General features: G+C 47.2%; 1 protein-coding gene across 3 annotated transcripts in view; it reads right to left on the minus strand.

Annotated features, from left to right (window-relative positions):
- The window catches only part of ERICH6B (glutamate rich 6B), a 77,753-nt gene that overhangs the window by 11,891 nt on the left and 52,230 nt on the right, over positions 1-13,632 (minus strand). For all 3 annotated transcript variants that reach the window (XM_061434552.1, XM_061434553.1, XM_061434551.1), the window contains 3 exons: positions 12,680-12,816; positions 10,319-10,380; positions 5,300-5,475 (listed from right to left, as the gene is read on the minus strand). In XM_061434552.1, the coding sequence (XP_061290536.1) occupies positions 5,300-5,475; positions 10,319-10,380; positions 12,680-12,816 (375 nt within the window). The remainder of the gene's footprint in view (positions 1-5,299; positions 5,476-10,318; positions 10,381-12,679; positions 12,817-13,632) is intronic.

Consider the following 13,632-nt stretch of genomic DNA (forward strand, 5'->3'; position numbering starts at 1 on the left):
TTGTGGCAAGTTGGATCCAGTTCCCTGATCAGGGATTGAACCCTGGTCCCCTGCATTGGCAGTGAGGAGGAGTCTTAGCCACAGCACCACCAGGAAAGTCCTGGTATCAGCTCTTTAGTGTTTGCAAAGTGTTCTGTGGTTAAATGTGTCACCACTTACTGTAGCTACTTCACTTGTGCCTGAGAAGGATGCGTGTCCTCCAGGGGCTTGGAGGCCCCATCAGACATTAAAAGGCAAGCCTTTTCTCCTGCTTCCCACACCTCAGTCACTTTCACTATTCTCGTTTTCCAGTTTCTGTTTCCGGTATTACCTCCCTTACTTTCTCATATACCCTTCTATGTGTGTATGTGTGCTCAGTCGTGTCCGACTCTTTGCTACCCCATGGACTATAGCCGGCCAGGCTCCTCTGTTCGTGGGACTTTCCAGGCAAGAATACTGGAGCGGATCGCCATTTCCTTCTCCAATATACTCTTATATACTATAGATTTAAATACTGTACATATATACTTCTGCATTTAAATACTATACATTTAAAAGGACTTTTTTTCTTTTTACATTTTATTTGAATTTCCCAGGTGTTTGTAGCAGGATGCCTTTTCCGGTCATGTTTTATCCTGCATTACTCTAGCTAGGTGTGGCTCAGACAGTAAAAAGCCTGCTTACAATGCAGGAGACCTGGGTTCGATCTGTGGATTGAGAAGATCCCCTGGAGAAGGAAGTGGCAACCCACGCCAGTATTCTTGCCTGGAAAATCCCATGGACGGAGGAGCCTGGTAGGCTACAGTCCATGGGGTCGCAAAGAGTTGGACACGACTGAGCGACTTCAGAGGAGAGGAGGTGTTAGATCAGTGGTTTTCAAGCTCTTATTTTTAATGACTGAAGAATCCTTCACTCAAGAGAGCTCACTGCAAAGTGCCAAAATCTGAGACAATGAAAGAAAAAGGTGCAGCTGGTTGATGAGCTGCTGTGGACTCCGCAGGGCGTGGCCTTCAATGCCCAGGAACCGCTTCACCAGGTGATGATGAAGATCCTGTAACTGACTCTGTCCCCACATCCAGCGTTTGCGCTCAGCATGTGACTTCTACAACACAGTGACCCTATAGGAGGCGCTATCATTTCCCCCATTTAAGAGAGGCGCCTCCACTAGATGGCGCTAGTGGTAAAGAATCGGCCAGCCAATGCAGGAGACACAGGAGACGCCGGCCTGATCCCTAGGATGGGGAAGATCCCCTGGAATAAGAAATGGCAACCCGCTCCAGTATTCTTGCCAGGAAAATCCCACGAACAGAGGAGCCTGGCGGGCTACAGTCCATGGGGTTGCAAAGAGTCAGACATGACTGAGTGACCTACACAAGGCTATCCAATGAAAGGGGAGCCAGACTCCCACAGTCTGTCCCTGCGGCCCCCCAGCCCACAGGCTCATCCTTGGAAACGCACCACCTCCAGCCATTAAGCTCCCAGCCACCTTGCTCATTTACTCTACAAATCACTGCTCTCTCTCTCTTTTTACCCTAAAGAAAGCACTTTATAAGGACATCTATGGTTGGTTTCTTCCTTAGAACTGGTAAGAAGCTTCTAGATTTTGCTCACGGGGGAGGATTTTATATTTTAGGTCTTATTTTCATAAAGCCACCCGAAGCCAGAATTTCTCGATACACTTTCTTCTCTCATCAAATTCACTTGTCATGGAATGACATTTTCCTAAAAACAAGAAGCCACGGGCAAAGAAAAATCCCTGACACAGAGATAGAGTCATTCCATTTTCCCTCACTGGGAAATATACCACACAAAGCCAAATGGAGGAATCTAAGAATTTTGGCCTGAGCAACTGAGAAAAAGCTGTATTATCACTTAGTAAATTGGAGAACACATGAGAAACTAACATTTATGTAACATCATGCAGCTTTTAAAGCACCTCTGCATATAATGTAGACTTAGCTTTTTCCAACGATTTTGTGGGATAAGTATGGTCTTCTTATCTTCAATTTACAATTCAAGAGAGTGAGACCCAGAAAAACATACATAATGGTCTTAAGCACAGAGGTTGTGTTATTAGTCAGGGCTACTTAAAACATACGCCCAGTGAGACAGCTTCTCACCACCTCCTTCACCAGCCTAGTAGAGATGCACGTCATCTCTCACCTGCATTAATACCTGGCTTCCAGCTGAACTTTCTGCCTTTCCTCTTGCCCCCTTAAGCCTGTTCTCCATAGAGCAGCCAGAAAGATTCTTCCAGAGCTTAAGCCAGATGATGTTCCTCCTGCTCTAGCCCCTCCAGTGGCTCCACAGCATCCTTTGGATAAAACCAGGACCCACAAGGCTCTACCTGACCTAAACACCGAGCTCATTTCCCATCCCTTTCTCACTTGCTCACCACTGTCCTTGAGGCTAGGGGCCTCAGGGCCTTTGCATGTGTTAGCTCTGCCTAGGACACTCCTCCTCCAAGTCTCTAGTGGCTCACTCCCTCTTTTCGTGCCTGCCTAGGCTCAAATGGCACTTCTGCAATTGCACTAAAAGCATGACAGTTACTCCTTTCTCAGCCCAGCAACTCTAGAGCCTCTCATCCTGCTTGCCTTCCTGCGGCACCTAACAATACCTGCCTTGGCACTGAACAGAATTTTGTGCATTGACTGTTCAGTCACTCAGTCGTGTCTGACTCTCTGTGACCCCATGGACCGCAGCACGCCAGGCCTCCCTGTCCATTACCAACTCCTGGAGTTTACCCAAACTCATGTCCATTGAGTCAATGACGCCATCCAACCATCTCATCCTCCGTTACGTTGGCTGTGTGCTCAACTAAAACGTAAGTTCCCTGGCTCCCAAGGCTTTGTTTGTTCACCCTTGTGGCTCCAGCACCTAGAAGAGGGCCTGGGGCACTGTACGTTCTCAGTATATATTTACAGAAATTAGTTTTCACTCATGGCTTTATAGTGTCCATCTTTATAAATATACCATGTGATTGGCTTTTACAGATAGGCTTTATTTTTTAGAGCAGGTCACAGCAAAATTGAGTAGAAAATACAGAGATTCCCCATAAATTCTCTGCACCCCCACACACATGCGCAGCCTCCCCCCACTATCAGCATCCCACACCGTGGTGTACATTTATACAAAGAATCTACACTGCATATCACCATTACCCAGAGTCCATAGTTTACACTGGGGTTCGTTCCTGGTATTCTACATTCTGTGGGTTTATACAAATACATAATGACATATGGTCTTCCCTGGTGGCTCAGCTGTAAAGAATCCACCTGCAACGCAGGAGACACAGGTTCAATCCCTGGGTCGGGAAGATCCCCTGGAGAGGGAAATGGCAACCCACTCCAGTATTCTTCCCTGGAGAATCCCATGGACGGAGGACCCTGGTGGGCTACAGTCCATGGGTCTCAAAGGCTCAGACATGGCTTAGTGACTAAAGAGCAGTACTAATGACACATATCTACCGTTACAATACAGAATGTATGCATGGCCCTGAAAGCCCGCTGTGCTCCTCCTGTTCATCCTTCTTCCCAGATACCTGCCAACCACTGGGTCTTTTTACTGCCGCCATGGTTTTGCCTTTCCCATAGTGTCGTTTAATTGGAATCATACAATATGTAGCCTTTTTGGATTGGCTTCCTAGACTTAGTGATACAAATTTAAGTTTCCTCCATGTCTTTTCATGGCTTGATAGTTCATTTCTTTTCAGCACTAATATTCCATTGTATGGATGTACCACAGTTCACATACACATTCACCATGCAATTGCTTTTTGATATAGATTTTAAATTTGTTAAGGGAGGGACCTACATATTATAGATTTACTTTCCTCTACTCCCAATTCCAACCAGTTGGTTACTGTAGGCCCTGCAAAGAGAAGTGTTTCAATGACAATGATCCCAGTTAAAGTCCTGGCCAATCTGTGATAAACCACACACTCAGCTGTGCCTCGTGTATATGGGACATATTTGTCTTGTTTGTGTTCACATTGTGTATTTTTCCTGACAGCTTTCTGAGGATATGTGTATATGTCCCACCTGAACCACCCCCAGCCCCCCCACCCCCAGTTCAGTTCAGTTGCTCAGTCGTGTCTGACTCTTTGTGACCCCATGGACTGCAGCATGCCAGACTTCCGTGTCTATCACCACCTCCCGGAGCTTGCGCAAACTCATGTCCATTGAATCAGTGATGCCATCCAACCATCTCATTCTCTGTCATCCCCTTCTCTTCCTGCCTTCAATCTTTCCCAGCATCAGGGTCTTTTCCAATGAGTCATTTCTTCCCATTGGGTGGCCAAAGTATTGGAGTTTCAGCTTCAGCATCAGTCCTTCCAATGAATATTCAGGACTGATTTCCTTTAGGATGGACTGGTTGGATCTCCTTGCAGTCCAAGGGACTCTCAAGAGTCTCTTCCAACACCACAGTTCTAAAGCATCAATTCTTTGGCGCTCAGCTTTCTTTATAGTCCAACTGTCACATCCATACATGACTACTGGAAAAGCCATAGCTTTGACTAGATAGACCTTTCTCAGTAAAGTAATGTCTCTGCTTTTTAATATGCTATCTAGGTTAGTTATAACTTTTCTTCCAAGCAGCAAGCATCTTTTAATTTCATGGCTGCAGTCACCATCTGTGCAGATTTTGGAGCCCAAGAAAATAAAGTCTGTCGCTGTTTCCACTGTTTTCCTATCTATTTGCCATGAAGTGATGGGACTGGATGCCATGATCTTAGTTTTCTGAATGTTGAGTTTTAAGCCAACTTTCTCACTCTCCTCTTTCACTTTCATCAAGAGGCTTTTTAGTTCCTCTTCACTTTCTGCCATAAGGGTGGTGTCATCTGCATATCTGAGGTTATTGATGTTTCTCCCAACAATCTTGATTCCAGCTTGTGCTTCCTCCAGCCCGGCATTTCGCATGATGTACTCTGCATATAAGTTAAATAAGCAGGGTGACAATATACATCCTTGACATACTCCTTTCCCAATTTGGAACCAGTCTGTTGTTCTGTGTCTGATTCTAACTGTTGCTTCTTGACCTGCATACAGATTTCTCAGGAGGCAGGTAAGGTGTTCTGGTATTCCCATCTCTTTCAGAATTTTCCACAGTTTATTGTGATCCACACAGTCAAAGCCTGTGGCATAGTCAATAAAGCAGAAGTAGATGTTTTTCTGGAACTCTTTTGCTGTTTTGATAATCCAATGGATGTTGGCAATTTGATCTTTGGTTCCTCTGCCTTTTCTAAATGCAGTAAACCCCCACCCCCAACGCCAAACCAACAAAAAAAACCCTGGACAAAATGCAAACACCAGGGCATTACCTTAAGCTTGCTGTTGATCCAGTCCGTATCTAGTTCTAACGTCTTTGTACGGCGAACAACAGGACGAGCTTTTTTGACTTCTTTCTCTGGCTCCACCTCCTCCTCCTCGTCTTGTGGTGGTATATTACATAAGTGAAACGTGAACGTGCTCTCTGCAGTCCTTTGGCTAAATATGGCTTTGGTAGAAAAGAGAAAGAAAACTTAGATCTATTTCTCTCAAGGAACCCAAAGAGAGTTTGAGGAGTTGGGATATCGACCATATTTCCCCAAGCTCTCTCATTTTTTCCCATTCATTCTTTCATTCCACACACAATTATTAAGGGCCTGTGAGGTGCCAGCTCAGTGTCAGATGCCTGACACCATGGTGAATGCCACACAGTCCAGACCTGGGGATGCGAGGGGTGACACACCAGCCATGTGCCAGGAACAAGTGAGGCTGCTGAGTCTGGTAATTGAGAAAAACAGGCTAAAGTGGGAGTCATTAAAAAAAAAAAAGGAAACATGCCTTAAGCATGCTGCTACTGCTAAGTCGCTTCAGTCGTGTCTGACTCTGTGCAACCCCATAGACGGCAGCCCACCAGGCTCCCCCATCCCTGGGATTCTCCAGGCAAGAACACTGGAGTGGGTTGCCATTTCCTTCTCCAATGCATGAAAGTGAAAAGTGAAAGTGAAGTCGCTCAATTGTGTCTGGCTCTTAGCGACCCCATGGACCGCAGCCTACCAGGCTCCTCTATCCATGGGATTTTCCAGGCAAGAGTACTGGAGTGGGGTGCCATTGCCTTAAGCATGCTATTTTAACTTAAAACACAAATGTATACTAACAATATTTTAAAATTTTATTTTTAATTGGAGGACATTGCTTTCCAATGTTTGTTAGTTTCTGCTGTACAACAAAGTGAATCAGCTGTATGTATACATATATTCCCTCCCTGTTGAGCCTCCCTCCCACACCCCCATCCCACCACTCTAGGTCATCACAGAGCACTGAGCTGAGCTTGCTGTGCTGTATTAGCAGGCTCCCACTAGCTAGCTATTTTATACGTGGTAGCTAACACACCAATTTTAACTGCAGGACTCTGTGATCACGTTTGCTCAAACCCCATTCATAATTTATCATCTATCACTTTCAACTTTGGCAGTTTCTACATAGTTTGAGTGCAGGATTGTAGACTTGAAAAAAAAATCTGTATATCCCCCAGCCTTTTGTGTATGTTTGGTGCACACCTAGTTCTAAGCAGTATTTGTAAAGCTACTTACTTTTTTTTTCATAGCTACTTTCTTATTGAATCTTCTCAAAAGTATCCCACTTAGTTTTCACAGCAGCAGCAGGGTTTTTTTTAGTCTTCATTTCAGTCCATTTTTATAACTATTGAATTTTGGAGTAAGCTAGCAAGGACTACTTGCCTGGAAAATCCCATGGGTGGAGGAGCCTGGTGGGCTACAGTCCATGGGGTCGCTAAGAGTCAGACACGACTGAGCAACTTCACTTTCACTTTTCACTTTAATGCATTGGAGAAGGAAACGGCAACCCGCTCCAGTGTTCTTGCCTGGAGAATCCCAGGCGGAGCCTGGTGGGCTGCCGTCTGTGGGGTCGCACAGAGTCGGACACAACTGAAGTGACTTAGCAGCAGTTAAGAGAGCTTGGTTGTCCCACCATTGGGTCCAGCCCAGCGTTGGAGGAGGTGTTGGAGAGGACGTGACAGCTTGTTGACCCAGGAGCTGGACGGGGCATGGAAGTCTCCCCACCCCCTTCCCGGTCCTTGGAATGTACGTTCTGCCCACGGTTCCCACACTGGGAACCCTTTGTAAGGATGCAGCTTCGCGGGCACTGTGTTGTTGAGCCTACCTGGATGGATGCCTCCCTGAAGTCAGGTAAGGCCTCCATTTAAACTGTAAGAGTCTGGCCAGTGGAGGTGGAAATCCACAAGTCTTGTGCCACCAGAGAAATGCACACGTCGGGTGTAAGTTCTCTTGCTTTTTAAACCTGCCACCTACAATTTGGAGGGGACCGCCTCTCAGGCCTTTCCTTGCCCTCTGCTTCTCGTCGTTCAGTTGCTCAGTCATGTCCAACTCTTTGCGACCTCATGGACTGCAGCACGCCCTGGCCTTCACTGTCTCCCGGAGTTTACTCAGACTCGTGTCCCTGAAGTCGGTGATGCTATCTTACAGCGGCTGATTTAGAATTTCACCCCAGGAACTCTGAGGTTGCCAACACAGAGGGCAAGGTGCCATCGGAGCACACAGGGACCCTATCCAGGCCTGGAGGTTGTGCACAGTGGAAATTGTCTCTAGTTTGCCAGGTGGATTCCTAGCATAAGTGCTGCGTGGTTGAAGGCTAGCGTGAGACCAGCTTAGTAATAACGGTAACTCTGGAGAGAGAGGCAGGGCTAGGTCATTCCTTTATTCACTCACTCAGGAAATATCCATTGTGTTCACGTATGCCCAAAGCTGTCCTAGGTACCGGGGGTGGCACAGAGCCTGCTGCCCGTTCTAGTAGGGGCATTGGATGCTACACAAGTGAACAGGTGAGAACTTCACCTGCTGGTGGCTAGGCGTGCCCCAAAGAAACGGTAAGCAGATGAGAAGAATGGAAAATGATTGTGCGTGTGTGCACACTGGTTTGTAAAGGGTAGCCAAAGAAACAGTTTCTGAGAAGGTGACTTTTAAGCAGAGACCTGAATAAAGTGAGGGAGCAAGTCACAAGAATATTGGCGTGCAGAGTGCTCTAGCCAGAGGACCGCACGTTCAAAGGCCCTGTGTCAGGGAGGGCTGCTCATGTGATGAATAACAGAAAAGCCAGTGTGTCTGGAATGGACAAGAGCGAGGGCCTTTGAAGCCACGTGGGGAAAATGTGGAATTTTCCTGGAGGTAGTGGAGGGCCAGGGAAGTGTTTTGAAAAGATTTTGCTGGAAAGAATGTGAAGAAAGGACTGAGAAAGGAGAGGATGGGAGTCAGGGACACTGGGGCAATGAAGGTGTCTGAGGTGGTGTTGGTGATGTTGGAGAGGTGTGGAGTGGGGCTTGGGGAGAGGAGAACATGGCTGTGTGCCCCTGAGGAATGGGAGGAGGCTGCTCCTTAGAGCTCAGAGAGGAGCTTGTCCTCAGGGAGATGAGGAGAGAGGTGGGTGGGGGCAGAGTCGATGAGAGCGCTTTGTGAGAGGTCTGGACGCGGGCCTCAGTCTCCCTCGGAGGAGCCCTTCTCGGTGCTTCCTTCTGGAGTGGAGGCGATTTGTGCAGGGGGAGGCGAATGTGAGCCCGGCTGCTCTTCCTGAGGGTCAGTCAGAAATGAACAGACAGCATTCCTGAAATGGTCACGGTAACAAGGGACACAGATATGCTCATTTTTTTCCCCTGTCAGACGGCTAGAAGCACGGATTTTTTGGTTTGTGCTGTATAACCAGCTCTGTCTTTAATGGGGGAGGTGTTAGGCTGCCTGTCTGAGCCTCAGTTTCCTTAAAGTGGGGTCAGGCTGGCTGCAGAGACCTGTCAGGTTCCTCTGAAGTGATGTTGCTTGGAGGCTGCTGCCCAGAGACGGGCCGCAGGCCTGTGTCCTTCACACGGGGAGCTTTGGGGTCTGCTGGCTCAAGACACGAGCTGTGTAGTATCTCCCACTTCTTTTCACCCACGGGAGAGGATATATAATTTCAAAGTGCAGGTATCCTTGTTTTAAAATTATTCAAGATTTCAGGGACTTCCCTGGTGGTCCAGTGGTTAAGACGCTGCCCTCCCAGTGCAGGGTGCATGGGTTTGATCCCTGGTCAGGGAACTAGAACCCCGCATGTTAGGCAACCAAAATAAATTAATGAAGGATTTCAAGACAGTGACAGCCGAGCATTAAAAGCAAGCGCAGGGCCCTAAGTGTGGGGGCCTGTGTACCTGCACAGCTCACATGCCTGCGAAGCCATCCTTGGCTTGGAAATAGGAGGGTTCAGAGACAAGGGGCTGCCCACAGCAGTCATTCTACAGGAGTTAGGTCAGGGCATATACTTACTGGTATGGGGATGGGAGCACTTCTTGAGAGGGAACCTGGGGTTTTGTCCTGGCTCAGCAAGAAAGAGCGCCGTGATGGAGGAGGTGTGTCAGCTCTGGCTGTCGTTGCCAATTCTATGTCAGTGGGATCTGGTCATCTGAAAGATGTTCCAGCTGGTGGTTTGGAGTTTCTGAATTAAGTAGCCTGGTAGCTTAGGCTCTTGGCTCAGAGTTTTTGATTAGACCCCCAAAGCTGGCAGAGTCCATGATTGGCAAGTCTTAACAGCTGGACCTCCAATGCCTTTCAGTCCAGTTCAGTTGCTCAGTTGTGTCCGACTCTTTGCGACCCCATGGACTGCAGCATGCCAGGCCTCCCTGTCCATCACCAACTCCCACAGTTTACTCAAACCCATGTCCATTGAGTCGGTGATGCCATCCAACCATCTCATCCTCTGTGGTTGCCTTCTCTTCTCGCCTTCAATCTTTCCCAGCATCCGGGTGTTTTCAGATGAGTCAGTTCTCGTCAGGTGGCCAAAGTATTGGAGTTTCAGCTTCAGCATCAGGTGGCCAAAGTATTGGAGTTTCAGCTTCAGCATCAGTCCTTCTAGTAAATATTCAGGACTGATTTCCTTTAGGATGCCTTTAGTATCTGGTAAGGGGCTATTTCTTTCTTAAACTTTGTGTTAATGACTCTTAGAACCTCCCCCAATAAAGGTTAGATGCCTTCTTGTGTGGTCCTATAGTATCCCCTTCCCACCAAAGCATTAACTATTTTATGTGCAAATTCCCTGCTTTCCTGTTTATCTTCGCCTCCTGCCCTCCCTGCCACCCTCATCACAATCAAAGGATAAGCCCCTTGAAGTCCCAGACTGTGTTTGGCTTGCTCCGTATTTTAGTCCCTGGCAGCTGAGACTTTACTGGCCCAATGGATGCTCAAGTGAGGGAACGAGCATTTCTGCCTCCTTGAGGGACAAGGGGGAAGGTGGGAGACGGCAAGAAGCACCCGGGGGAACCAGGTGATCGGATGGAAAATGGGGAGAGGAGCTCTTACTTTCACGTTTCCTCATAATCCAGAGGATCGTCTCCTTGTATTTTTCAAAATTTTTCTTCAACCTGGAAGGAAGGGGAATTGTCTTTAAAAGCTGAGACCGAATTCGTGTTTACATGTCATGCTACGCGACAGACAGAGCTGGGGCCGGCTCCATCGTTTCCTAGGTGGAGACTCGGCTGGATAGCTCTGCCTTTGCAGCCAGCTTTCTTCCAGTCTCTGCTCAGGAATAAAGGGCCAGCACTTGGTGCTGTGCGTCCCTCCTGGCCTTTAACTGGCCTTCAGCCTCGGCACCTGGGCTGACCCCAGATCCTTCCAAATGAATTCAGTGGGGTTCCTCTTGGGAATGAAGCCAGGGTCGGGAGATCCAAAGCCAGCCAAAGCTGACTCTATGAGTTCAGCTCGTGCAGGCTGTTTTTTTTCTGTGGCTTGAGCACATTTCAGTAAAGCCTTATTCGGAAATAGCTTAGAGAAACAGTATTATTTGTGAACCGGACACAGCCACCTGAAACTCCTTTACACTGAGTAGGAAATTTTCAAATAAACTCACTCAAAAATGACTCACCACGAAGCCCACATTAAGGCACAGCTCTTCAAAATGATCAAGCCTTCAACCCTCCTTTCATGTCAATATACAAAACGAGTCATCCTGGCATTTCAATGGCTGGGACTGTTTTCCTGCCAAATAAGGGTGGTCTCCGGAGACAGCAGCCTTTCCTGGTCCTCAGATCAGAGACCTTTTGAAAGGGAATCTGCCAGAAGGAGGGAGCTTCCAAGGCTTAATTGGATCTGAGCAGAGGGCCTTTGACACGGCAGATTTTAAGTTCTCGCTTCGGAGTCCTCGAAGAGAGTGTAATAATTTAACCCTGAGCAACCTCAGGAAGCAAATATCATCTGCTGAAAAGGGCTGGACTGTTTGCCTGGAGGAAAGGAGGTTTAGTGTCTGTACTTTAGAAGCTATTTGCAAGTTGAGAATGAGCTTCTCGTGGCCCATTTGTGCCAAGAGTTCCTTGTTTTATTTGCAAGCACTGTGAATGGAATTGAAGCAGTTACCTCGCCTACCATCACTTGTAAAAGAACAAGGAGGAAGAGGGTGGGGTGAAGCCTGTCCAGGCTGACAGCAGGATGCCAGGTGCATGCCAGAGTTAGATTCCAGTGGGGGGATCCCTCCAGAGGCACCCAGTGCCCTTTGGGGAAGGTTCTTTCCTTGGTTCTTTGCTCAGCTTGGCAAGCTAATGGAATCCTTACTAGCCTTGCTAGTAAGGGTACGCACTACTGTACAGACCAGCACACAGTAGGTGCGTTCCCTGGGTGCAGTTAGGTTAGAATGAGCCTCGGTTATGGGCTTAACTAGAAAGAAGGGGAGAAAATGTAACCTAGCATGTAGGATAACCTACAACGGTGTTATTTGGGATTTTTTTTTTCTTGTTTTATGAGGATCTGAAAACTTGGGTGTTCTTTGTATTTTGCATTGTGTATTTAGCCTTCCCTTTTCCTAGAGAAGCCTTAGGGGTCTCTGGCCCCAGGACTCTATTGAGCCCAAAGCAGAAGTTGCTGGCAGTCAGTGTCTCCCTGATTTTTTGGGAGTCTTCATTCAGCAAGGAGGTTATGCATGGCACCCCATCCCCCACAGCCTGTTCCTCGGAGCCCCTGCCAGAGAGTGCCTCAGATGCCTGACCATGTACCTTGTTCACCAAGGCTTCTGACAGCTGGATAAGTGAAAATCCAGGCTTCCTTGTACCACAGGCTGGATGTGCAGATGGGGTTCTGGAACATTTTGTGACTGGGGTCATGCCAACTAGAAACATTTGGTGCCAGCAGCCATCTGCAATAACTTTATCCCTCCCCAAGCCCCTGCCATGAATCCCAGGTCAGTGATGCTTGGGGCTTATCCCCCTCAAGGAGCATGGAGATGCAATGGCTAGCCTAGGATGAAACTAAGGAATTTCTTGGAAGATGCCCATGATCCCCCCAATGTCCCTTCTCATCAAAGGCTCAGGGGTCTGAGCCTTGCCTCCCAGACTTCGGTATAAGTTCACAGTCCCTTCAAGACTTTTTCTTGCCTGGGATTTCCAGCCTGTGTCCCTGCTCACCTTTGATGCTATCTTGCACATCCCCTGTTCATAGATTTCTTTGCCTTTGAGTTTTGGCAGCCGGATCATCCTGTCCCCTGACCCCTAATCTTACCCTTGTCCTGTGTCTGGCTGTGCCAGCTCTTTGACACAAGGAAGCTTCTAGACCCTGGCCTTCCTTGTGCTCTCGTGGCCCAGTTAATACTTTTCTCTGCCGCTAGCTTTGGTCTACCTCCACCCAGTGACCAGCACCTTCCCAGTGACCACCAGTTCTATCCCTCTTGTCACTTACAGAATTCCCAGTTTCCTTCTGGTTTCACCCTCCAGATGACCAGTCAGGGGAATGGTAATATCCTCCTCCAGTTCGTCACGAACAGCCATTTCTTTGAGCACGGTCCTGAACACCGACTGATAGGAGGTGGTCGAAACCTGCAAAAGAGTTAATCTTTAATGTATATAAATCTTCTTCATCTACCTCTGTTTAACTTTGCATATCTCTTCTTGCTTACTTTTCCTCTCAAAATATTTGTTAGTTTTGTTTTCATTGCTTTATTCCCCACTTGGCACCTTGCTTTCGTTTTGTTTTCCAGTTTGTGCTTTAGTTAGTTTTGTTCTTAACTGGTAAATATAATTTTTGATTTCCTTTGTTTGCCAGGTCAATCTACTGTATTTTATTTTTGTTGGACTGCTTTAACTTTGCTCATGGGTGTATATATATGTGTGTATATTCCATTATTTTAATTATTATTTGCCTGATTTTGTGACTGCCATTTGTCTGGGGTTCATCTTTGGTTTCTTGGTTTTGGGTATTTGTTTTAATCTCACTTAATGCCATAAAAAACCATTTGTGGAATCCTCCTTCCTGACCAGAGATCAAGCCCTGGGCCTGAGTGGACTCCAAGACCCTAGACCACCAGAGAACTAACCCTAGAGAGTATCAAATAGTGAGAACTCACGCAAAGGAAACCACTTGAAAACAAGTCCCGACATCACCCAACCACCAGTAGCACCTGTGCACCCTCATCTAAACAACAAACAAAACAAAAATACAAACCCAGTCATCGGCAGACAGGATCACCACCTCACTCAGCCTTGCCCATCAGAGGAAAAACAAACAAAAAACTCAATACAAATTTCACCCTGTACGAAGCTTACACAACCACTGGACCAACCTTACAAAGGCAGAAACCAAAGAAAGAAAGAATTCAACCTTGAAGTCTGGGAAAAGGAGACCTTAAACACAAT

Source organism: Bos javanicus, chromosome 12, assembly GCF_032452875.1.
Source record: "Bos javanicus breed banteng chromosome 12, ARS-OSU_banteng_1.0, whole genome shotgun sequence".
NCBI classification, from domain to species: domain Eukaryota; kingdom Metazoa; phylum Chordata; class Mammalia; order Artiodactyla; family Bovidae; genus Bos; species Bos javanicus.